Here is a 26,076-nt window from a genome sequence, read left to right on the forward strand (position 1 = left end):
ACTAATTTGGCTGTAACTATTTATGATAATGCTAATGCCATTATAAGCATTAAGACAATGCTTGTGAGATATTTCAGTCTCTATCTGGCCCCTGTTTTCCTGGGCACTTCACAAGCACACGGCAAGGGAAAATCTCAGTTCCAAGAAGGAGCCTGAAGAGACACGTGGGGTGTAACTGGCACGAAACTAAAGCACGCAGAGATCAAGCGACTTGTTCCAAAACATGCAAGACATACGGTACTGCGTCAAGAGCTTTCACATCAGATTATCTTCCCCCCCCACTGGTCTTTCTGTCCCAGGGATGCCTTACTTTTGTCAGCTTGCGTCCTCCAGTAGAGAGAACGCAAATGCCACTGACCCAAACAAGGCTCCTGGAGGCTAGGATAGCACGGATGCTCCAATACCCAAGCAGTTATTTTTTGTCCACGATCAGATCTTTGCAGACTGCCATGGCTGACCACTTTGCCCAGTAATCATTTAGCACAAGCACAGGGTCTACTGTAGTTGGAGGCCATTTTCTGGGACCACACACAGCATAATTTGGACTTCACCACCCTGCCCTTGAGTTCCAATGCATCTCAGTAGCTCGACGCTTCGTACTTTCTCTTTGAGTCCTGAGTGGTCAGGGTTGTGCTTGTAACCGCAATGATCTTGCACATGCTTTAACCCATGTGCCCACTGGACCAAGACAACGAGCACGGAGCTTTCTTCTAGCTGTCAGACAAAGCTTTGAAGAAGACGGCAAGCAGTGTTGGACCCCCTTTGAATTCCCGTCTCTGTACCCTGAGACTGTTCCCCCAAACTCCTCTCTTTGACCAGCACACAAGCAAGCACTCATCATTTGTTATTTGTTTTACTACACCTGTGTTCAACTTGGAATACTAGATTAGCACATCTATTTCTATTGGTAAGGCTACAAATATTAATCCAGTCTTCTAGCAGGAAGTGACTTTTTCTGCTTAGTAAGAAAACGTAAGGCTAAGTGTAGATAATTTCAAGTAATCCAGCCTTTTACTGAACTGTTATTTTTCACTCACTTCCAAACAGCCTTGGGTATAACTCGCCAGCACCCAGCTCAGCCTCTCCAGACCAGAGCCGTGGTTAAGAGGCCTGTTTTTATCCTCCTGCATTCAGAGATGTCTGCTTTCGAACCTTTGAACTAAATGCCATCCAAAGGAGCTCAAACCCAACCAAACAAGCTCACAAGACCAAGGTTTTCAAGTCTTTAATTGCATTAAAAATGTATAAAAATACATACTCGGGTGTTGTGCATGTATCGTTCATTAACACTTACCTGACAAACTCCTCAGAGAAAGGCTGTTCCAAGGAATTCAGTGCCATAAGGTGAGAAAAACCATGAGTTCTGCTTTACTGAACAGCAATTAGCCATACTAGAAATCACACCATAACATTAATTTTGCAGCTACAAGACACTGGCCTTGAAGAGAATTAATGCACTTGCACACATTTGCTGTACAGTCATAAATTTTGGTAATGCAATTTTATGAGCCTCTTAAATGGTAGCCATTGCAAAAAAAAATAAAATAAAAAAATAAAAAAAAATAGTAACAGGAAAGGCAGGGTAAAGTTCAGCAGCAATATTTCATTACCAAGACAAAGCAAGAAGACAAATGACTCAACCTCCTTGGTCCTCCCCTCTCCCCTCACCATTATGTGGGGAAAAACACTCAGAACAACAAAGATTTGTTTTATTGTAGGCAGTGTCAGCCCAATAGGATGGCAGATTGGGAATTTTTCAGTGCAGGCAGAGATTTGTCTGTCACTAAAGCAGAGTTTACAGCAAAGCTATGCAGCAGCAAGCAAACTCCCCATCGTTTCTAGGGCTGGGCGGAATAATTCACATTTCTCCTGTCCCTCTCCCAAACTGGGCTGTTTCACCATAGGTAATTCCCTCTTTTCTGCCCTTCCACTCACACAACGGAGATGTCTGCATGTGGCCCAGGTGGACATGGGATGGAGCCCTGGGGCCTGATGGGGACAACATGCAGGCAGCACACATTGCATGGGCTCAAAATAAGCATGGAGAAAAGTAATTTTATTGTGAATAGCAATGTTTGGCTTTATTTTTTAAAACCATCAGCAATCAGAAATACATCTTTCCTAAGTGTTTTCACACATTTATTAGTATTTTCAATACATTAAATCAATTTTCAATCCTCTGGTTGCAGCCAGGTGTAGAAATGCAACTTCCACAACGCTCAACATTAAAGCAAATAGGAGACATAACTTTGGGATTCCCAGAATCTCGTGATGTTTTGGGGATCGGTGAGAAGAAGCACCGAATTGCAGTTCTGTATCTGCTTTGGGCTGCCAGCCCCACCAGTGGGACAAGGAGAGCTTGGACCTTGAGGGGGGCTTTAACTGAGGCCAAAGCATCAGAAAATTATCCAGCAAAAAATTCCCCATATTTACTGAGGGAATCTGGTTAACTTTGAGGAAGCACAGGATCTGAGTCTGAAGCATGTGTCGGGACACTATTTCTGCTTAGTGCATCAGAGGAACATCCCCAAATCCACAGATCCAGGAGGGCAGGGAGAAACAGGCCTGGGGATGGATAATTGGGCAGAAGCTGCTCTTCATTTCTAAAAGCCTCCATCCTCAGCAGCAACCACGTCTCTGAACACTCTTTTCCCACCATTTCCTCAACTCTATACAGAATTAAGTACTGGTTTTGGCAGAGCCATGTGGCTCTTGTAGACATAGTTTGTGCTATTAACAAGAAATACATAAAACCAAAAGGAACTTACTTATGGGAGGAGCTTGGCTGCTGGCAGCTCGCTTCTTCCTCCTTTGAAGATTTTGCTCCAGTTTCTAAGCGGTCTGTGAAGATTTATGTAACAGCAAGAGATTGAATGGTATGTGGTCTCTGAAGTCATGTGAAGTGAAGCTTGCTGGAGGAATTACTAGCAGAGCAGCACTTTACAAGATATATTGCTCTTTCCTGAAAAGATAACAAAGTAAAAATTAGATGAAAGGAAATATCTCATCTTTATAATTACTCCCACAGATGCTTGCCTTTTCCCAAAGTGCACGCCAACACAACTGACCTTTCTTTTAAATAGGACCACGCTGCACACAATTCGGCAGGCTACAGGCTACTCGCTCCTCTTCCGTGTGCAGATTGAATGGGATGGAGTCACAGGAGCATCTCAGAGGGCAGAATATGGCCCAGAGAGCCAATATTTTGCTTGTGACTCTTTAGTGTTTCAGGCAGAGCCATTCATCAAAGCTATATCTGAAATAAAGAATTTATTCAACCGGTACAATTGATTGCTGTGAGCAATACGTTCAAAGAAGCACAGATTATGTGGAGCTGTGTCTTTGTTGCAGACACAGCGTCACACGTAGGATCCCTCTTCTACCTTGAGATTCAGTGGTTCTTCCAGCAGTTACTGCAGAAACCTGGCAGCTGCCTGGTCTTTCCAGCACAGTGATGACCCAGATGATGTCTATATTTCCTATATATACAGCTTCTTGGCTAAGGAACATTGTGCCAGAGCCCTTTGGATTTTTTGGCACAAGCGTGATCACACTTAGCATTTTTATGAAAGTCTCTGCTCCTGGACTCACACTACAACATAAAAACCCAGGGGGCATTTTGCTTATAAGCTTCTGGATTGGATGAGTACAAAAGCCTGAAACTGATGTGAGCCCATGCTGCAGTCCCCCAAAATAATGACAACGCTAAACTGTGGGGTCAGAGCCCATCCCAAGGGGACCCCGTCTGCAGCCTGGCATTTGAAAGGTGGGCATCTACATTTCCACCAACTTGCCTCCCCAGTACACCAGGTGCCTAACTTTCAGCAGTCCCCATCCTGAACAGATTTGCTAAAGCAATGCATTAAAGGTGTTTATGCAGTAGCGACGAGGAAATCAGGAGCTTATACTACTATATTTTCCTGTCATTGTTCATTATTTATGTCTGTCTTCTTTTCTGCAGCTCCTCTTTGCAGTCTCTGATGCTGGATTACTTTCAGTTGCAACACCTGGAATTTTAAACAACCTGGTTTTGCAATTAACAACTCAAAAGCAAATTAAATCCACACAGAGATCCTGAGCAAACTGATTGCTTGCTGATAGGTAAGTGACTATAAATAGTTATCTATAGTACTGACTTAAAAGGGACAGTAGTTGCATAAACACATAAGGGAAATAAATACCAAAATATTAGTCATGACCTTGTTAGAACAGTTGATATGACATAACACAGACATGAAATGACCTATAAAATGAAATATTACGATTAGTGTCAAGAGCTAATCTTCCAGAAGCCCAGACAACGTAATGCAAAGAAGATTTTAAAAGAAACCCAACAAACTCATTTTTCATTATCTTCTGCCATCTTATTATTTCACAAGTAAGAAATCCATTAGCAATTCTGCCAAGAACTAGATAGGATGCTTAGTTATCTAACACTGAGACACTCACATCCCGTGGCTATCTTGATGTCCCTGGAAAAGAAAAAGAGGAAAAGCAATGGAGTAATAAATTATTATAACTGTTTCATTAAAACTTGGGACACTGTAATTTTTCAAATTTATTTGGTATTATATTTAAATGAACCAAAAGGCAACATTGTACAGTAACTTTATAAAATAAAATTATTACATAGTACATTAACCAAAGCCCCATTTAAAAAAAAAAAAATCCTAAAAAGTCATTTGGGGACAGATCCTTCTCTTGCTTTTCTACACACATGATTTATTGAGCTGATTTGAGCAGTACTCTTGTTTTAGGAAAAGCAAATGAGATTTGCCCCTCAAATAGTATTTATTTTTTTATAATTCTTGCAGTTGCATTTTATCGTGTAATATATCAAGTTTATAAGGCATAAATACGAAAAACAGTTCAATATGCTCATCATTATTTTAATTAATAATACAATCTAGGACACTTTTTTTTCAATCACACCAAGGATTACAATGTACCTATAGCTTTAATTTATTTTTATTGTTTTTTAATACAAAAGTCTATCATGTAGTATACAGCATATACTAGTTGATAACTGGTTCACAAGGTCGATCACAATATTCTCGCAGGTTAATACTGTCAGGATTTCCCCTAGCTGATATACTCCCTGCAGAACTGCAGGGTCCGTCCTCCCTGGGCAGCTCTCCTCTGGTGGTGGCAACCCACCACTGCACCACCTTACCTATTTTAAGCAAAAAGACATTGGCCAGATGTAGAACCTCCTGGGAACGCCTAGTGATGGCCATCATCCCCAGGGAAGGCAAGGCAGCGGCTCCTGGAGGTATCTGTGGGGTGCAGAGGTGGAGCCAGGCTCTGTCTTCCCCTCTCCCCTCGGGCTCCTGGCACTGCTGGGATGCTCACAGGGGTTGCAGGAGCCGAGTCAAGCTCCAAAGAGGGGATTTGTGCCAAACCCTGTGTAGGGAAATCACTGCCTCGATGGGGATGGGCGCCACCGGCTGCCTGTGCAAAGGGAGGATGGGCAAAAGCACCTCACTCAGTCAGGGGCAGCGTGGATGCTCGGGGTGCTGAGTGCTTGGGTTGGACCAGCTCCACATCGCCCATGACTCCATCACCTCCCAGATCCTTCTTACGATTTTGGGCATCCCTAATGCAAAAGCTCCTCCTGTGCCAGCACCAAGCACTTCTGCGGAGCTGATGGCAACCCCTAAACACACAACCTCCTCTACCCTTCAACCTCCTCTAATGCAGCAGTGCAAGTACGGCCCCAACCTGCCCGCGATCAATACCATTACCTGCATCTTTTCCCTATCTCAGATAATCAGATATTTCCTAAATGTAAATTACTAAGACTGCTGATTTCAGCTGGGAGGTTTGGGTCTCACAGGGTCAGACCGCTTGTGTTGGCAGAGGAGGGGTTGGTGGAGGCCTTGTGTCTGTCCGGTGTCCACCCAGCACCCATCCTGCACCCTCTGAGGGACACAACTCTGCCAGCATGAGCAGATGGGACCTGACTCTGCAACCACGGGGCCACTCTGCATATTTCTGACATCTTCTGCTTGCTGTAGTGGGGCCAACGAGGGACTTGAGGTCTTTCTGATGCTGCCTGGAACCAGGAAGAGATTTCTACATACACAACCAACCTAAATTGCGCGTAAGGTAAACTGCAGAGCAATGCCCCCGCAGAGCATGTTCACATGTCTAATATTAGACATCTTGCTGGCAGCTCTGAAACATCCCTGGAGGTTTCTCTACCTGTCTATATTTACTACGTATGGATCCTGAGCTCCTAAACTTAGGTGCTCTGAATCACACCGTGATTGAAGGCCTAAGGGGAGCCCAAAATAGACAGTGTGAATTACTCCCTCTCTGCTGTGACTCCATCCTGCAGCATCTGGAAGGAGAGAAATCTTGGCATCAGGAAGGGGCTAAAACCACAGAATTTGGGTCAGGATTGCACCAAGGAGGTGCAGGTTTAGGGTGCATACCCCATGAGCCCAGAGAGACCCAGCAGCTCAAGAGCCAGACAGGGGATGCTCTCAGCTGCGGTGTGACCAGGGGGCTGCTTCCAAAGGAACCCAGTGAACCTCCATAAAGAGCTTTCACCACAAGAATCACCTTTCCCTTAGCGGACCAGCAAGTTCACATTATTTCCTGATTTTTTTTTTATTATTTTTATTTTTCTTACCCTCCCCCCCCCCCCCCCCCATCCACTCGTGACAGAAGAGAAATACTGTCTGGGCGTTTGCTTTCACTAACCATGGCACATCATTTCTATCATAACTCGAGAAGTCCTTTTAAACTGCTACGTGCATTTGGGATAAAGCATTAAATGGATGTTTCTCGTGGGGTTACAGACTGCTTGCTGTCCAACAGAGTCAACCATCATTCTTAAGTACATTAGCACTAGGGGAAGCAGACGAGCTCCCTGTGCCGAATGCATTGCACTAACAGCAAGTTTCCACCCGTGCTGTAAGACTGTGCCCTTAATGTAAGCGCTCAGTAACCTCCAGCCCTGCAATCTGAGGAGCAATCTGAACTGTATAGAAGGCTTGCGGGAAGAGAACCTCCATTAGTACCCATTATGTTGTGATTTATGTTATGGGCTCAAAATAGCAAAATTAAACAGTTCTGTTTCATCTACAGTCTAAAAAAAGGCACAAAGACTTTGTGACAAAATTATAACTGTTCAGATTACATTTATGAGAACTTTAACTGAGTGTTGCTTTGATTTGCCAGCTTTGCTTGCTGGCAGGAGTGAAATTGAGACAGTTTCACTGTCTGCAGAGGTAAAGAATACCCTTTTGGCAAGGCATGTTTGCCAGCTCTATGCAAATGTTATTCAACAGAAGCAACTAAAACCTCTTTTGATTGCTTTAAAACATAATCTTTTTGGTCTGCAGCACATTGCACTTATCTAAGTACTCAGTGATGATAGAGTGGGTCTTAGGGCAAGACCAAATATAAAAAGCCCTTTTTAATCTGAACATAGGAATGAACTCTGTTCATGGCTACACAGTCTGCTTTCAATCAAATGATCATGAAATACATAAATGCTGTAAATAAATACAATACATTCAGAGTTTTCTACATTGTAGAGAGCTTTAAGACATTCTTAGCTCCCCGATGTAATGCATATAGAACATTCCCTTCTATACAGTGCTACCTCCAGGTACTCACACCTCCAGTAAATGCAACATAGCTCAGACAACCTTCCTCTTTTGCCTGGATTCTTGTCAGTCTCTGATTCTGTAAAACATTATATTGTTTCTTTAGGAAAAAAAATATTGCACTTTTAAAAATGCATAAAAATCGAACCGAGTTCCCATCAACTCTGCCACATGCTCTGTTATTTAAAATAATACTTCTCGAAAAAAAATGTTTCTCTCGTCGTTTTGTGTTCTGTCTACGTTTACAGCAATCTCCACCAGGATATCCTCAGAACATTCTTCCTTAGCAAATTCCTTACAGTTTTGCCATCGGGTGCTTGAAATACAGAATGAGCTATCTGAGATGCGCACAGCTGGGAGTCACGAGTCTGTCCACGTACTCAGGATTTCATTGTACAAATGGGAACTACAATGACCAGAATAACTGTACAAGCTGCCGCTGCTATTAGGGCAGCTATCTTGCAAACCTTTGCTCTTCTGAACTCGGCTTCTTTGCGTTTTAATAAGGAATCATAGCCAGGTGTATAAATGTCTTCCATCCAGTATTCTAAGTTGTTTGGGTTTAAAGATTCTTGAGTCTAAAAATTAAAAGGAAACAGTTGTTAATTGCCTGGGATCTGTTATTAATAAAATAAGTAAATAAAGCAGGTGTGTCTGGAGGCCTCTCAGCTGCATCTGGGTCTGCTGTCAGGATAAAGTGGGTTATTGCTGCTGCTCACATCCCTTCAACTCCATTTCTCCAGGTCCCAGTTCCATAAGGCTGATGAAAGTGGCAATAAAACACTGCAAAAAATAAACTCCCGCAACAGTTTAATTCTGCTTCAAAATCCCTGACATACTTCTGATTTGCCGGAAACTTCGTCATCCTTGGTGGCATTTAAATAAGATCTCTTTTATCTGCTAGACAGCAGAGATGTCAGCAACTACCGGTCTGTTACTGCTTTTTAAATTATTAAAGCCCAGCTGGTGAGAAAGGTTCTTAACACACACTCCTTATGAACTACATTTTACAAAGCTAACCCTAATTTTGCTTCCTTGACTTGCCTGCAAAGGCAGGTCTCCTCATCCTCCTTGTACAACTTCATCTTCTGCTACATCCTCCCTTCTGCCCACGGAAGAGGTCACTACGCATGGCAGAGAGTGCTGCGGCATTTACTCTTGCATGTGGCATTGAGGTACATATACCTCACACATGCCACAGGTGACGTTAAGATCTCACAAGTTCTCTTGTCTTTCATGAGCCAACCTGTTTCTTTACACCAAAAACCACACAGGAATGAGGGACAGCAGCTAGGGAAAGACCCATGCACTCAGCAAGATGCGCTCTCAGTTTTTGAGGCAAGAGGAGGATCTGTACACATAGGACAAGATTTTCTACTCCATATTACACCATCTCCAGACCATCTCTACAGGTGAGACCATTTAACCCCAAGGGCACAAACTACATTTCCACAGAAGCAATACTCTGCTCATTGTCAAAGTCTGATCTGATTCTCTCTGGGTGGAAAAAAAAAAAAAAAAAAAAGGAAATCTGAAATCTGAATTGGGCACAAAATGAAAGGCAACCTGGGGGACTCTATCAGTGCCTTCATTTGAATGTTGCATTTCATATAGTTTTTTTTCTTTCTGTCTTTTTTTCTTCCTTAGAATTTTCAATCTCTTAATGCTTTGCATTTCCACCTTGCTTGTTTTTTTCCTTTCATCCTGTCTCTAAGGTAAAATGGGGGGGGAAAAAGGGAAAACCCAACACTAGACACTATACCGCACTTACCAGAAGAAAGAAATAAAGCAAAAATGTGAAGAAGAGGAGAAAAAAATGTTTGAAAAATGACAGCTTTTCCTTGAAGCTGTCTCCCGTGTCTGAGGCCTAAAAGGCCAATTCTTTAACAACTGAAAAAGGTTCCATATAGAAACGTTCCTGTGAGAATACCAACACATACCTTTTTTGTGCTTGCAATGGGTCTGATCCACAGCTCACTGGACCCAGCACAAAGAAACTCCAGCAGACTTGAGAGGGATTTGGGTAAGCCTTTAATTGGCTAATTCAGATTTTGTGGCCATGAGCTGAAACCTTGCTTTGCCTGACAGCGCTATTTGCTTTATGTACAGAACTACTACAAGAAGTGGTTTTATAGCTGCCCCAGAAACAAACAATTAAAATTAAGCAACGGTTTTATGATTAATTAATGGAGATCTCTATGACAGTGCCTGTACTCTGAAGCAGACACCATCAAGCTGAGTCTTCAGAGTGTACCATTCGATCTGTGAATGACCTATTCCAGCCTTTTGAAGAGAAAACCAGAAATAAAACAGCAACCTCATCTCTAAGGGCATCAGAAAGAAATAGCCTGACTGAATGCTTCATCCCAGCGTCTCCTCATATGCAGGGCAAAGCAATGAGATCTTAAACAGACCCTGTGCTGGGACAAGCTTTGGCATGACTGTAGTTTTTTGCAGTTTCTGCTTTAAAAGAAGACTGGGAGAAATTTTAAATGAGCAAACCAAGGTTAAAAACACACACACACACAAAAAAAAAAAATAAAAGACAGCTATGCTTCAAGGAAATTATAGTTTTGGACCTCTCTGCCTTGATATTGACCTTTTAACTACTTCAGAAGGAAGATGCATTATTAAAAAGGCCCATTACTGTTAATCAGCTTCCTTTCCCATTTCATTGCCAGACGTAGGAATGTTCATTAAAGCATAATGTATTTACTTTCAGTTCTAATAAACTTAATAACTAGGAAAAAACCCACTCATCAGTCTGTGTCTATTTTTTAAGTTTGTCAGTAAGCTCTATTATAAAGTCTAGACATGGGTTTTGCAGAGTAGATGCAATTCTGACAGTCCTTTTGCAGGGAGAGAATCAAACCCGTAAAGTTTTATCACCTTTATCCTAAAGATAAATGATGGCAATAAGCTGCTTTCTCTGGTTTGCTCACAGTGATGCAGAGCTGCTTACATGGAAGAAAACGGTCCTACAAGGACCAGATGGAGAACACTTCTCCCAGGGGAGCTGTGCTTCCAAATATCACCTCCCCTGTTGCCTCCGCACAGCAGGTAAGGGATGCTTTGTGGCTGCCTACTGCAGAGGAACTTCTTTCAGTCTATTCCTACTCCAGCATATGGTCTGCAATGCCAGGGATAAGAATTTAGTAACCCCTCTGATGCTTTTAAATCCCAAACAGCAGCAGGCAGCTGAGGCAAGATGCAGCCTGGTCCCTGTGCTACTCGGTTTCTCTCCAGGTACGCTTTAGCACAGCAAGGAGCAGAGGCTGGTGAGGTCAAGGACGTTTGCATGAGCTGTGCCTGGAGGTTAATGCAGTCTGCACAAATTCCTGCACAAGCAAATTCCAGCCCAAGACATCTGAGGGCAGCACCGGTCCCCTCTGCTGGCTCTGCATGCTGCTATATAAATGTATACAGGCGATACACCATGATTTGTGCATCAAGGGCTGATTTCATTATGTGATGCTTTTTGTGTTTCATGACCCAATGCTGCAACAGCTGTTTGGTCTTTACACATTTTGGATGACATTCTTTATGTTTCCCCTTTAGGCTCAGAGATCTTCCTTCCTAGAAGATGTTTTGTGTTTATCAGACTAACCGGGAAGAAGAGCCTGGTTATTCTTTTTAGGTTATATACCTATGTAGGCTATGCCTGCATTGGCAAGCTGTGCAACCTGGTAGGAACAAATCAGTAGAGAAATTGGTGAAGACGCAGGGTCTCCCCTTTTGCCTTTAAAGGGGAGGATATAGATCTGGGCTAGATCTGGTCTGGCCTGTTAGTGGTTGGGAATGCATTGTTTACTCAGGGAACACAACATGTGGTGTAGTTTCAAACAAACAAACTCGGTTTCCACTCTCAGAGATCACTCTCCCAAGCAGAGACCATTGGGAGATCTACCTCAAAGGCACATTTCCAAGCTGAACTAAAATATGACCCACCATTAACTGATCTGCCCTTCACATGACTGTAGTTTCCAACAGCCACTTCAGAGCTTCAAACAGCTGTGTATTTCAAAAAGAGTGATGGTATTGAATGTCTTCTACAAATATTTTGTTTCATGTTCCTAGCAAAATGGAAAAAGTGTTAACACTTAAATTCTCTGTGAACAATTCAGAGAGAACAAGGATAAAAGAAAAAGCAGCAATGCCAGATTCTGCACCACCACCTTACTGCAATTAGGGACCAGTTTCACCTCCCCCTTTTGTCCATCCCTTTATCCCCAGCCTCTTCTTTAGAGTTAACAACAGTGCGATGGCTTAGCAGACATCTCTCCATTACAGAACAGAGTGGAAGCACCAACCTGTCAATGATCATCACTCAGCAATCAAACATCCACATTTTTCTTTGTCCTTAGCCAGGATGGATAGGGATCAGCAAGATTAGAGGCTCAACACTGCATAGCTCCTTCCTGAGCTATCCAAATCCCTTATTAAATTCATTTTCTGGTAACATCCATTCACAAACAAGCCATTCAAATTAAACAAATGGGACTCACTTGTAGATCCAATGCTGCAATCTTGCCTTTATCCCCCGAATTCCTCGTGTATTCCTCTATGGTCCATGATGGCTGGGCGCGTTTCACTTCAGCCAGCTCCGTCAGCCTCATGTCCGTGTAGAGCGGGTTGCTCTTCATGTGTGACTTGAGTGATGCAGGGTAGGGATGAGGACTAAAGACTTGTTCAATCAAGAAAGCATCTTTTGGCTGTTTAGACAGTCTATGTGGCTGTGGGATTTCATATTGCCTGTCTGCCTGCAATAGGGTTCAAAAGAATTTGAGAGAAGAAACAGGACTATGAGGGGGTTAAACACAAAGGACAAAGATATTCCTTTCAGACTCACTATATGATACTGCTTAAGCCAAGATAAGAGAAGTATCAGCTAGAACAAAGTTTTCGGATGGTGGACTTAATCTGTTTGCCCACCCTCTTCTCACAACCAGATCAAAGAGGTATTTTACAGACAAGTCTCCATAACATGATCACAAAGCTGACGCAGAAGAGGAAATTTAGGTTTTGTATTGTTTACGGGTTATAAAACTATTCTGAAAATAGCCCGAACATTCAGAAATGCCTAGCTGATCTGGTAAAGCTCGGAGCCCCATACAAGCTTCAAAATTTGTGTTTCCAGATCAAATCTCAACAGGATGAAGTCGTGGGGGGAGCCTCCAGGTGCTACCCCCTTGGCACCACATCATCCATGCTACCAATCTAGCATCAGCCATGGTCTACCACAGGAGTGAGGAAGCGACCTTCAAAGTCTTTACTTCATCCTGGGCAGACCAATGTACAGAAATGCCAGGGTTTGGGCTTGATAAAGGTAACCCCTTTCCCCATCTGCAACCTGCTAATAAACCATAGTTTATGGTTTCTCGTTCAATCCAATTGCACTTACCCCCATCAAACCTCATCTCCTCCGTCCTCAATCATTCTTTGCCCTTGATCCCCCTCCTAAGGAAGCACAGCATGCCCACCCCATGTTCCTGATAGACTGGGAAGCTGAAGGGTCCCCAACCCTCTCCAGTGGGCTCCACTTCCACAAAACAGAAACAATAACCCTCAGCATGCACACTTTTAACCAAGCAGCAACCAGAGCCCAGTGTAAGGACAGCCACGATAAGGATGCGATCTGCAAAGACAGCAGTGGGCAGCTGCTGGGAGGGATTTGGGCAGAGTTTTTTCTGGCTGACCAAACCAAGAGGGCAGCTATGCTGCATTTCCACCATGGAAGGTTTAAGATGCATGTCAATGACCATGAAAGTCAGACAAAGAAAACATGACTACAGTTTGCATCTCATGGTGCACACAGAAGGATTTTTTTCTTGAGGGACTTGAATCCACGAATCTACTTTGTTGCCTTTTAAATATGCATGTACTCTCTGATAAAAGCCATCACAATGCAATTTCAAAATATCCCTTCTAAACCAACCTCTGGAGAATTTCAGACTGTAACAATTTTCCTCACGCTCTTTTCACCAAGTTAATTACCCAGCCTCCGTTATATCGCCCCTGATGATGAAGAACATCATCCTCTTTCGAAGATTTCACCCAAATTACCCCCCTCCCTTTTCAAAAGAGCAAAATGCTTTTAGGAACAACTTGACCATATTGCAGCTGCCAAGCAAGAATATATAGGTACAAAATCACTCAATTATGATAACAATAAAGACAGGCATAATATGGCGGGCCAAAGCATTGTCATACCCCAAGGCTTGTGATGACTGCGGAAGACATTCATAACTAGATTATTTTCGAATGCTTATTATGTGAGTTAAGGTTGAAATTACCTCTTTAGATTTCCTGTGCCAGTCTTTATTTTCTCCTCCATCTCTCTCTTTCATCTCCTCTTCTGTAATGCCAACTTGGTTGCTATAAGTAATAGCTCTCCAGTCTCGGGGAGAGTTTGAAATACTTGCTATTTTGGATTCAGTTGCACTATTTTCCTCTGTTAATGATCTTGATGACCTCCTAGTAAATAAACTTTTTTTTAAGGCTTTTACTCGAAGACTTTCGCTGTTACTTCCACTGGCGTCTGAACAGCACCATTCTGGATTATTCTCCAGCTTGCCTCCATGAGGAGTGTTGTGGCACTGAAATATCTGCGGGGAGTTACTTTCATCTGACGCGGCCTCGCTTGTCAGTGAATTAAGATCTATTTGTACACTGACCTTCTCTGGCTGCTGAATTTTTTGATCCAGCTTGCTTAATTTTCCCAGGACTTGGGAGATTTCTTCACGGACGCCTGAGAGAGACTCCAGTTTCTTCTCTATTTCACCAATCCTCAAAACCAATTTGCAGACACTTGTTTTCAGTTCATCGTCAGTGTTACTGACATCAGCCCGGACCACTTTTTCTAATTTGTTGCAGGCACTCCCGTTGGAGATTTTAGTCAAATTATGCTCAGGTGAGCTGTCACAGTCTGATTTATGCACCTGAGACAGGGAACCAGTGCTGTTGTAGCACGAAGACTGCATCACTCCCGTGGACCCACTGATACTCATGTCGTCCAAAAACCGGAAAATGTCACTGATATCATCACTCACAATTTCAGAGTCATCATCTGAGTGCTTAAGGGAGTGCCGCTCTCCATACTTGGCTTGGCCTGGTGCACACATATCCTTGCATTTTTTGTGGTCCAGGACCTGTTGCTCCGTTTGTGTCCCGACACTCGTGGTCCTGTCAATGCTTAAGATCTGAACAGAAGTACAATTAATGCTTTTGTCCTTAAACTTTTTGACCGGCTCATGTTTTTCCACATCTAGAATGGAAGGAATTTCCTTGGGTTTATGCCCGTTTTGTTTCACAGCGTAATTTGTCTGCATAATTGGTTGCTGATCCTTTGCATTTAGGTAGGACTGATGCCTGTCAGCTGAAGGAAAGTTTGGAGACGGGTTGTTCGAACTCTGGTAGCGCATCTTCTCTTCTGACTGCTTCCTATTAAAAAATGATCGTTCGAAGTCAGGTACCTCCTCAGTATTTAAGCTCCAGCTTTTAGCTGGCCAGGCAGTTTGTTTGGTTGGTTTTCCTGTCCACTTTTTGTTGTCCTGGGGCCCAAGAATAGTAGTTGGGCCAAAATACGTTGAAGCTTGAAGATCATCTAGGCTTTCATGCTTCGCTCGTCTTTTGTCTGGTATAGGAGAATAAACTGGATTCAAGTACTGGCTGCTGTATGGCATTTCAAAGCTGTGGTTGAAGAAAGCCTGCTTAGAGCTTTCTTTCCTGTTCTGAGGCTCTCTGTGTCCATCTTCTGGCTTTTTGTTGGGTGGTATTAAGTTGGGAGATATTGTAATCAGATTATGAAAATCTTCTTTGAATATATTCCTTTTCTGGATGCACGACTGCATCACAAACGGCTCATCATTTGAAATGAAGGTTTCTTTCAGACCTGCGCTTATTGGCAAGGAGTCCTGGTCTGAAATAGATTCGTTTTCAATGTTCATGGGGAAGTATGTACTCTGCATCTCGCACGGCGGAGACGTGGCGATGGAGTAGGATGCCAGTGCCTGCAGCCTGTCCAGAGAGGCAGCCCGGCCCTTCATCTCCTTATTGACCCCAAGCAAAAAGTTGGGTTCTGATGAGGGAACGAACTGTTGGCAGTCTTTGCAGTCCATCTTCCTGCATTTTGAAGACCTTCTGACCGGAAAGCCCTGGTTAAAGTCCTGGTCGTTCAGCTCGCAGTTGGGCACGCAGTCTGCCACGTTGCAGATTTCCGTGTCGGATCTGCAGGACTCGAAGGACTCTTTCTTCTTCACTTTCTGCCTTGCAACTGGAAGCTTCTCCTTGGCCACTCCCCCATTCATTTGTATGAGGTTGAATATTGTTACTATATCTGCTGCAACCATGATTTTCTTTGATTGCTGATTGTTTACAGTGCATCTCATTTTGTCTTTGAACAAAGTCGCTGGGAAATTAGGATCCAGGCAAGCAGTGTAAAACAGCACACTTCTGAGTTTGGCCAACTGGGACAAATCAAACCTTGCACAGAGTGACTTGCAGAGATCCTGGTAAGAAACGGTGTTCTGCTTTGTGTCCAGCTCCTCCAAGATCTTCACGAGGAAGAGTGAGGTTTCCTGGTTGGACTCCATAGCTCAAGCGTATTTTGTTGTTTATCCTGGAAACTGTGCTCCACTTCTACAGCAACACACAACAGCAAACAAAAAAAGATTGTAAGTCACCCATAGATAATGTTCAGAATCTTGTAATTCAGCCACAGACTGGACCTGCCTCCCTGCCCATGCAGTCAGGGGCTTGGTTGTATAACCCATCCTCTTGTTTCCAAACTCCATGGCTGTAATCCTAGCATCAGTGAAGTCAATAATACTTAAATGGGATCAGGATTTCATCCAAGGAAGCCCATTTGTGTCACTATCTGCCAAAGTGAGCAAGTGAATAAACAGCAGAAGTTTTGCAGGGGCTGAACTCATGGCAGATACAACACCATAGCCTGCTTGCTAGTGGGCTTTCACAGAACATCTGATCAACTTATGAAAGTGCAGATGTGTCGAGTTTTTTGGCAATAATTCTACCCCTGTTCTGTAACCAGAGGTGATCTACCACACCATGACAACTCCAGCTGTTTCCATATTGACTGCAAAATGCTCACAGGAAGATTTTCTGACAGTAAGAAAATTAGAAGTTATCTGCTAGAAGTTATCTAAGCATCATGCTTTTTTAAAAACATTACTCTCTATTCTATATTATTTCTTCTAGATAGTATGATACACTTTGCAGAAATACCTTTTCCTGACTTTACATTTCAGGAATGGAAGAGCTGCCTGGCCACATCTGAAAATCTTTGAGCCCCATTTCAGAAATAAAGTGCAAAATTTAGAAAAGAGCCGAAAGAGTTAAAAAATAAAATATCCCACTGAATCTTGAAACAAATCCAGCAGATGTTAGAGGACTGTCTGCCAATCAGGGAGCATGTGAAGACTGAGAAATATCAAGGATGGAGCACATCCTCTTCAGTAATGGGCTCCCAAAGAAACCCAGGCAGTGCAGCTTCATTCGCCGGTCTGAAGAGCCAGGGCAGAGGTGGAGAGCAAAGGCTGCACATTTATATGGGTAATAAGAATAGCTCAGGCAAGCACAGCTAACACGAGCAAACATCTTGGGAAGGATGTAAAACCCCGCTTTCAGAGTGGAAGCCAACCTCTAGCTATTATAGATTAAGAAAGGCTGCTGATGGGATGCAGGTTATTTTTCATCTGCCTGTAGTGAATATTCTTGTCGGTGCCTGCTGCTGGCTACTAGGAGAGGCAGTTTACAAAACTAGACAGATCATGGGATGCTGCAGTTCTTATGTTGGACACTTTGTTATTCTTACTGACAGGAATGACAATAATATTTCTCCTTTCCCAAAGAGCTATGGTGCCTCCCCCATTCACTCCCACCCTGCAATGACCCCAGGAGCGAGTCTCTCCATCTGCATCAAGAGCAGAATACCCACCTGAGTGGCAAAGCACAAGTCAGGCTTGCAAGGTTTCTTATTACTCCTTAAAAAAGCCGATTCCCACCCAAAAACATCAGGACTCCTGAGCATGGTCCCAGGAACCCTGAACAACTCCTCCCTCTCTTGTAGCCTTTCATCCTGACCCCACATTACGCTGCTGATCACCAGCAGTGTCAGAAGCTGCCATACATCAGCTTTCATAGCAAACGCCACAGCAGCAGCTTCCAGAGAGAGAAAAAAAGAAAAACAAGTTGCCTATGTGAATCTGAAGGAGATCTCCATGCAGACTTGGCTGTTTATTTAAGAAACATCTTTCTGCTGCCTCTGATCAGAAGTTGAGTAGCAGCATGAATGTATTCCTGTGATTGTAAACACCGCTCTCAGAAACCAATGACTACAGGGATTTTCCAGTTCCTCCGTAGCATGCATGTTTGCTTTTAAAGCTCCTGTATTATGCACAGCAGCAAAGCTTTTCTGCTAACTGACAAGAGAGCAGAAATGTTATATTGCTCAGCGCCTGGCTGCAGAAAGTAATGCTAAAAGCTGGAGGAGGATGGTTGTATCCCTTCTCTCTTTATCAACTGAGTGTGCTTGGAGGCACAGCCTCTTTATCAGCCTGCCTTTGCATCTCTCTGACGTGTCACCGTCAGGAAATGAAGCACCCTGGCTGTGTCCAAGCTGCTCTACCTGCCACCAAAGCCACCAAGCACTCCCGGAGTAAACTTCAAATGTGGGGCTTGCAGGAGACAGTCCCGGCTGACAGGGGACTGCCTCTGCAACTCAATTTTCAGCACGTTATAAATCTGCCATTTGCGGCAGGAGTGGAAATCTGTCTTTTTGTCACCTCCGTGCTGAATACAAGCAACAGCAAATATCTCCTCCCTTTTGTAACTTCACAGCTTCTCACAAAACCTGCACCTGGATATGCATGTTCACAGCCTGACACACACCCTGCTCTGCCTGCACTGACCTGCCAGAGCCCTGCTTTCTCCCCGCTCACAGTCCTGCTAAAATACACCACTAGTCAGTTTGCAATAAAATACTTCTCAAAACTGACAACCCATTTTGTTCCCTTCCTTTCCCAGCACTCCTTCTGTGCTCTCTCATCCCAGTGAGGGTAACCTGGGTAGCATTTCTTGAATTTTTTCTATTTTGCAGGAAGCCATTCTTACAGTACTGCAAACTTCCATTCAGGTTTCCAAATCCTATGACTTGGTAAAACTTGGGTCAGCCTGATTTTCAAAGGTGCTGCGTGCTGACATCTTCAGTAGGTTCAGAGGAAGCCCCACATACCCCCACACCTCATATTGCTTTTGCTTAGCTGCATCAGTACCTACAAGGAGCCTTGGTTTGGGGACTCCAACCCACGGCCAAGCCATAAGGCAGCGGCGCTGAAGCACGGATCCTACATGGAGCTGCTCTGCCAGACCTGGTCTAGCTCAGGCTGGGACCAGTTTGTTTGTCTCCTTCTTTCCCAGAGCCAAGCCTGGAAGGTGGCAGTCAGCTGTAAAGCAGAGAGGGGACAGGGGGTGATAGAGGCTTTGAGACAAGGGTCACTGGGCGAGAGCTGAGCCTGTAGAGGTGGGAATTTGGCCAATTTGCTCAACTGAGGCTCAGCTATGGGAGGTGGGAATTGAAAAGGCAGGTTGCAAGATTAGATGCAGGCCTTGAGGAAAAGCAAGGTATCTAGGAGCTGGAATAATTTCCTCTTCGTCCCTTGGCTGCTCACAAACACCTTTCTGGTGTGAACGCACTCAGGTGTAAAAGATACCTTTGGGCTTCAGGCTGGGCATTGAAATGTGTGCTCTCTTGTTCCAGAGCATCAGAAACACTGTCCCTGGAACACCCAGCAGATTCGGGCTGCAAAGAACAGAATAATAAAGGGAACAGGATGTAATACCCCATAAGGACAAAGCCTTAAAACCTTACTTCCAGGGTCAGAGATGCAAAAATCAGGCAAACCTGGTGCCAAAGCTTTTAGCTGCACATTAGGCTCCCCCGTCTCTTGTCAAGTCACCCTGGGAGCTGCACATCCCAGGCTCTGAGCATTTGGCCAGGCACCATCTCAGGTCCATGATCATTCACCACCTTTCAGAGCAGGACCAGAATAGACCTGGACCTGGCACGTAAATGCAAAGCTCCAAAATGAGCATAGGAAGACCTTTCAGAGAGGGTACAGAGTCGTGAACCAGTCAAAAGCAGCAGAGTAAATGAAAGTACCCACAGCACGCATAGCAGCATGGGGTTGCTCGGATGGCCTCAATTCCACCAAAGTCCTGCCTGATCCTCGCTACCAGCACAACCACGCACCCTTCACACCCCCTAAACCGCCACTGATCTCCAGAGTCATGGAGAAAATCGGGCACAGGGCCAGGACCTTGCTTATTTATCCTCAGCCAGACAGCCTCTGACCAAATGAGCCACTTAACATTTCACTCTTAATGACTTTGTCTTATTAACACAGGGAGGGGGGCTGTGACTTAGCTCCTCAGGCTCAACATTTGCAGCCCTGGCAGCACAATTATATGGCAGCACGGGCTCGTACAGCATCGTATCGCACGGCCAGTCGCTGGGGTCTGACTGTGCACAGATGAGCTCCGGGCTCACCACAAATCGATGCCTTCTTGCCCTGCACCAAAGCAATGAACTGAGCTCTCTTCTTACCGTTAAGCTGCTACCTCAGCCTCTGGAGGCGCAGACCAAGAGTACTGCGATTGCAACCTCCATCCCTCACGGCTGCACAAGGGGAAGATGCTGTTCTATTTTCTGGTGTCTTTGGGAATCAGTCCTCTGTAAGACCTCTCCCCCGTGGCCCAGGGAAACCTGCCAGAATAAAATTTCCCTCCTCAACTCCCCAGACTAGCACTGGAGCGAGGGTCCCCTCCACCTGCTGGTTCCCCTGTAAATTCACCATTCACAGCAATTCATTTCATCAGTGCCACTGCTCCCAGATGCCAAGTGGCACCTTCAGCCGCCACTGCATCCACTAAGGGCAGTGCATATTGGGGCACATCAATCCCAGGATGTGATTCAAGAGAAAGTCCCACCACTGGCACTGAAAAGGTGCCTTGGATGAGCCCGAATCACGGCTGCTGGCAGACAGCTCGTGTTATCTTCCTCTGCTATGTCCTCCTTCATTTCCTTCGCTGTTCTTGGTGCCTCTGACATTTGTCCTCCCCGTTTCCCAGTGCCCACAGCAGGTGCAGCTAACACACAGGCTGTATAGTTGCTGGAGTCATCATTTCCCTCTCCCTTTGATTTGCTGAAAGGGAGGCAGCATCCTGGTTTTGATTGCCCCCACGGTGACTAACGGGCCACCCTATAATACCATTACCGCGACGACAGATAGAGCGAGCGATCCTTGCATAAATTCTCCCAGAAAGAGCAAGCTACTTCAGTGCAGGAGAACATTAATACAGAGGCTGTAATATGCTGTTTTACTATTAACTTGAGCTCATAAATCTTTCAGCCTGTCTTCCCAGCGCCAGATACAATAAAACAAGGCAGGCAGCGCACGCCTCACATGAAACATACGCTTGGAGACGGGATTCAGTTTTGTTTCCCCCCTTACTCACAGATCCATTTCCCTGTCAAAACACGAAGGAATTTCTGACAGACAGACATCCTGAGCTCCGTCTGCCTTCCACCGCGCGCACACCCAGCAGAAACAGCGTCCCTTTCCGCACACCTTATTCCTCCCCCTGCCTTTTGCTGCCCGTTAAAAAGATAACGAAAAAGTGCACTTTGGAGCCCCATCCCCACGATGGCTTCTCAGCACCTCTGAAAAGTCCTCTCGAGCAGCCAGGCTCATGCAGTCTCGATGGGACTGTCCCCCCAGGCGTGCAAGAGCAGGGTGGAGGGACCTGTGCTGGCTCCCCGCCGGGATTTTTATTCGCTCTTCCAGAGCCAAAGGGGACAAACGGGCAAACCCAGGCTCCTCGGCAGAAGCAGGATGAGCTGTACAGGGACTTCAGCCCCCCTGCAAAATTCAGCAGCCCCTAAAGCCTCCCAGTGCACAAATTGGTGGGGAACTTGTGGGCAAAGACAGCGTGCCCCCGCAGCGGTGTCAGCGCTCAAGTCGAACAGGGTTTGCCTTAGGTTTTTCTTGCACAATAACATCGGGTTTATTATTTGTATTGTTCAGTTACATAACCCAGGTTAAGGTTTCTACATGGTCTGGAAAAGTGCAGTCAATCACTCTAAAACTGTGCAGTAAATTACTTGAATTATTACTGCATCATATGCTCCCGGCTATCCTTTGCCAACTATCGGCCCATACAGACACACACAAACACTCTCCTGTCGAGGCGTTATTAGAGCACATCTGAGTTCAGTTTTTCCCCCCCAAATTCGTGCACAATGAGACACCCCTGCAAACACCATCAGATAGATACGGAGAGGTCTGAGCGAGTTAAACGTGAGCGATTCGTTCCCTCTGTGCTCAGCCTGCGTCTCTGCGTGGCAAACCCACCCCCCCCCCGCCACCCCACAGCTGACTTTGCTCAGACCGTTCCCCCCCACCAGTGGGTGCAGCATCCCCGGCCCCGTGTGCTCCCCATCCCTTCCCAGTAGGGATTTGGGGGTGCAGGCTGGGGGTCCCCCGCTCTCTCCCCTCCGGCTGCCCGCGGACAGATCCAGCAGTGCGGGACCAAAGCGCAGCTGCCGAAGTCACGGAATTTTAAGATTTTCGAGTCCCCCCCCTTCTTTGAGTCCCGACAAAGAGGTGACACCTCGGGGTGCCCGGGCTGGGGGGCTTCCAACCTGCACCCCCCCCCCGTGTCCCCACCCCCGGGGGGTGCCGGTGCTGAAGCCACCCCCCCTGCCCCCCCCCCCACGTCCCCGCATCCTCCCCGGGGGCTGGGGAGCGCTTGTCTCCGGTGCCCCTTTCTGCATGCCCCCCCCCGACACCTGGGGCTCACCTGGGGGGGCTCCGCCTGCCTCCTTCTTGCCCGTCAGGGCTGGCCCTGCCGCTGCAGCAGCCGCTTGCCAGCCGGGAGGAAGAGGAGGAGGAAGAGCCCGAGCCTGAAGCCCCAGCAGGATGCCATAGCGCCGGGCTGCGCTGACAAAGGCGGCAGCAGGTTGGCATGGGAGGAGGAGGAGGAGAGGAGGAGGAGGAGGAGGAGGAGGAGGAGGAGGAGAGGAGGGAGGGGGCTGCACAAGCCGAGCCTCCCTGCGCCGCCCCCGAGCCCGCAGATACGGGAGGGGGCCCCGGCCCGGCTCGGCTCGGCGCGGCCCGGCGGGAGCCAGCGCTGCGGCACCGGGGATGCTCGCTCGGGCTTTGCAAACCCTTTCTGATTATTTTATTTATTCTTCTCGCGAGTGCCGGCGGCTCTCTCAGCCACCCGGAGCCCCCAGGAGGCGGGGGGGGGGGCAGCAGGCGTCCAGCTGCGGCCCCAATTTCAGCCCTGCTATTTCCCCACCCTGCTGCACCCCAAATCCTCCGGAAGGTGTCTGGGGACAGATGCGGTGGAGCATCTCTCCAGTTGTGTCTGGGTGGGGAGGACATCGCTCCCCCAGCATCCATCCCTGCGTGCCCGCGGTGCTCGGGGGGCAACGGGCTTGGGGCGCACGGGTGGCTGCTGCCGGCGGTACCCAAACTCCTCTCGCAAAAAAAGGGATGGTGGCCCTAGCTCGGATGGGGTCACCGGCATGGACCACCATGCACAAGGTGCTGTGTGGGCCACACGACGTGGTTGTCCCCACCTCGGGTGTTAGGTAAGGAGCTTACCTCATGTCCCAGCAGGGCTTCTCTCCCGGCCGATGGCCAGCTTGCTGTGCCACCCAGAAAGTACTGCAGAGAGTTTTTAATAGAGGTGTTGCCGGGTGAATAAAGCAGTAAGATGTCAGAGCCTTGACTTTTCGTTTCATTAGTAACCTTCAGGAGGTGGAATATCGGGTTTTCTCTCCCAGACGAAGCAATTGGAAGGGCTGCGTGCACAAACACACCATGGACATCACACCACTCTGGCCGAATTGGCATAAAGCTGTGTGTTTTCCCTACTCTGACAACCTTAGATACAGATTTCTGCTTTTCTGGAAGAAACAAGGGATCAGGAGAGGGTTTTTTTTTGTCAGAAACCCACTGATGTGCAAGTCCTTCCACTGACTTTGAGGAACACTGTATGTGATTCAGTGTGCATATATCTGTAAAGGCACTTACGCATACAACAACCAATACAAGAGGAGAAGGCAAGCATACTTCTTTGCAAATGGAAGAAGAAGGTGTTTGAACTACATTTATTCTTACCACTACTTATCAGCAGTGAAAGAGGCAGTGTCCTTGAGCCCCATTTTGCATGCTTCCTTCAGCTAGTTTTGTGCCGTAAGGAACCATTTACTTGCAAATTGCATGCTTGGATGATTTCAGCCCCATACCACATCCTATAGAGCACGCCTCCAGGTCACGGGAAAGGGGAAAATTCACCAGAAAGCTCTCTCTGCCCCTCAGAATTGCAAATACCAAGGCAAAAGTAGGAAATGTTTCTTACCACCTGTCCAGGTCTGGCTGATATTATTTGGTTTAGCCCAGGCTCAGTATTTGACTGAAGCTCTAAAGGCTGGAGCTGCACTGACGATGCCCAAAACCACGGTGATAGGTTTCCAGTGTTGGCTCCCATAACAAAAGCTGGTCTGCTAGAAATTAAAGAAATAAAAATAATAGTGCAGTTGTGAAAGAGGAGGTCTGATCGACAACACCCTGTCCGACAGGGTGCCCCCAAGCACCTAATCCTGAGCTCCTCCTGGGAGGAAAAGGCAGGCGAGCATCAGCTCACACATGCTTGGTGTGCCGTCCTGCATGCATTCACTGGCCTGAGTTGTAGCTGGGACAGGAAACTGCAAAAACCTGGGGGAGAATCTGCAGTGACTTGAAAGCTCAAAACTTCAGAGGAAGGGAACCACATCCCTTATCTAGCATAAGATGTCTGCTGAAGTGCGGGGGTTTGGATGGCAGTGGATGGGAGCACTGCACCCCTGCTCCTCCACGCACAGGCCCTGCTCCTGCCTCACGTGCAGCATGTTTTGTGCAAAATGTTGTTCCCACAGCCCCAGATCCATCAAACCATGCTCTGCAAGGAGAGCACAACGGAGAGGAGCCATGCCCTGAACCCAGACCACAGCTGGAGCCAGGTTCGGTCACTTTTCCCGTTGTTTCGCTCCCTCACTCCCCCCTCAGCATGTAGAAATGACATTTAATTAATGACAAAGGTTTCATTAGCCTTTCATAGGCTGTGACTGGTAGCATATAATTAGGAGTCACCTGGAAAATTGGTTTGAAACAGTTAAACCTGCTGCAGAGACCTCACTTTCCCACCTGGACCCCAGTGACCCCAATTCTCAACCCCCTGTCCCAAGCCAGGTTTGACAGCAGCTTCAGTGGGAATTTATCTGAGGGGAGGGCACCAGATCAGCTCTCCCTGTCCCTGTTCCCCATCTAATTTTAGCACCATCATCTCTGTTTCCCCTCCCCACATTTCCTTGACGTCTGCGCTTTGTTCTCCACACTCCTTTTCCCTTTCATCTCCTCTTTCCTTCAGTCGCTGGCACATTTTCCTTGTCTGACTCCTCCATAGCCTCCTCCTTCCCCCCAGGGCTCTGATCTTCCCTTCCAGCATCTTCCGGCAAATTTAGGTGACCTGCTGGTGACATCCCCCCAAGCCAGGGCTCTGCACACCCGCCTTCTGCACCCTTAGCCAGTGCCCAGCTCCTTACGGGGGCCACAGTCTCTTTCCTGCGTACATCACCCTGATATAAAGATATTTCTGACACCGTCCTGTCCTTTCACAGAGCAATGATGGTGCTGTTTAGTTTTAAAACTAAACTACCACGCAGTAAACCTCTTGATCATCTTCCTCATTGCAACCTCTGGGAAAGATCATACCTTTAGAAATACAAGAGCTCAACATACCAGCAACCCAACACCCAACTTAGTGTTTTAGGACCTCTCAGGAACCCCCAAATCATTTCCTGATTAATCTCTTTCACTGAGAGGTAAAAGAAAATACATTTTCATTTTACCTTGGACATGACCCAGCTGCTTTCTTCTTCCCTGTCGCAGCCTGGGTGAAGCATCTTATTCTTTCGGAGGGTACGACAAATACCAAAACTTCCCGCATCATTAAATAGCACTTAGCAATACGCAGCCTGCAGTTTGCTATTTTTATCAAGCACTCCATGTTTGCACTTCCTCGGGTATCTCAGTAGGGTATCAATATTGCTTAAGTTGCCTTCTGTGGCCAGCAAGCATGCAGGCTGTACCTGGAAAGATGCGTCTTCAACTTGGCAGTGGTTATCAGGGAGTGATTGATAATGGGCAAACTTCTTGTTCAGCTAAATGTTTTTTGGCTCAAGATCACTTGAAATATAACAACGACAAAAAAAAAAAAAATCTATTGAACAGCATCCACCCATACCAGATGTGCTGAGTGGAGAATATGCCAAATCCTTCAAACCAGCACACTTGACACCAGGCCTAAGCAGAAGTGATTTTTTCCCCCGATA

General features: G+C 46.1%; 1 protein-coding gene across 3 annotated transcripts; it reads right to left on the reverse strand.

Annotated features, from left to right (window-relative positions):
- Positions 1-6,649: 6,649 nt before the first annotated feature.
- Positions 6,650-25,191, reverse strand: MINAR1 (membrane integral NOTCH2 associated receptor 1). Of its 3 annotated transcripts, XM_080607621.1 has the most exons (6): positions 24,351-25,191; positions 24,066-24,210; positions 23,306-23,505; positions 13,913-16,256; positions 12,125-12,379; positions 6,650-8,197 (listed from the first exon to the last, which is right to left on the reverse strand). In XM_080607621.1, the coding sequence occupies exons 4-6, from the start codon at positions 16,208-16,210 to the stop codon at positions 8,000-8,002; spliced, it is 2,751 nt and encodes a 916-aa protein (XP_080463747.1). In that variant the 5' UTR covers positions 16,211-16,256; positions 23,306-23,505; positions 24,066-24,210; positions 24,351-25,191; the 3' UTR covers positions 6,650-7,999. The 3 variants fall into 3 exon arrangements, with proteins under 3 accessions (XP_080463747.1, XP_080463746.1, XP_080463748.1); XM_080607620.1 differs by lacking the exons at positions 23,306-23,505; positions 24,066-24,210; positions 24,351-25,191 and adding an exon at positions 22,497-23,296; XM_080607622.1 differs by lacking the exons at positions 23,306-23,505; positions 24,066-24,210; positions 24,351-25,191 and adding an exon at positions 19,349-22,290.
- Positions 25,192-26,076: the final 885 nt, after the last annotated feature.

This window comes from Anser brachyrhynchus (assembly GCF_964034855.1).
Source record: "Anser brachyrhynchus genome assembly, chromosome: 11".
NCBI classification, from domain to species: domain Eukaryota; kingdom Metazoa; phylum Chordata; class Aves; order Anseriformes; family Anatidae; genus Anser; species Anser brachyrhynchus.

Excerpts from the sequence above, each read along its gene's own strand:
- MINAR1 (XM_080607621.1), bottom strand. The coding sequence starts at position 16,210 with ATGGAGTCCAACCAGGAAACCTCACTCTTCCTCGTGAAGATCTTGGAG. Across the intron at positions 12,380-13,912 it reads GGCACAGGAAATCTAAAGAG|GCAGACAGGCAATATGAAAT; the intron begins GTAATTTCAACC and ends ACCCTATTGCAG. Across the intron at positions 8,198-12,124 it reads TTGCAGCATTGGATCTACAA|ACTCAAGAATCTTTAAACCC; the intron begins GTGAGTCCCATT and ends TTTAATTTTTAG.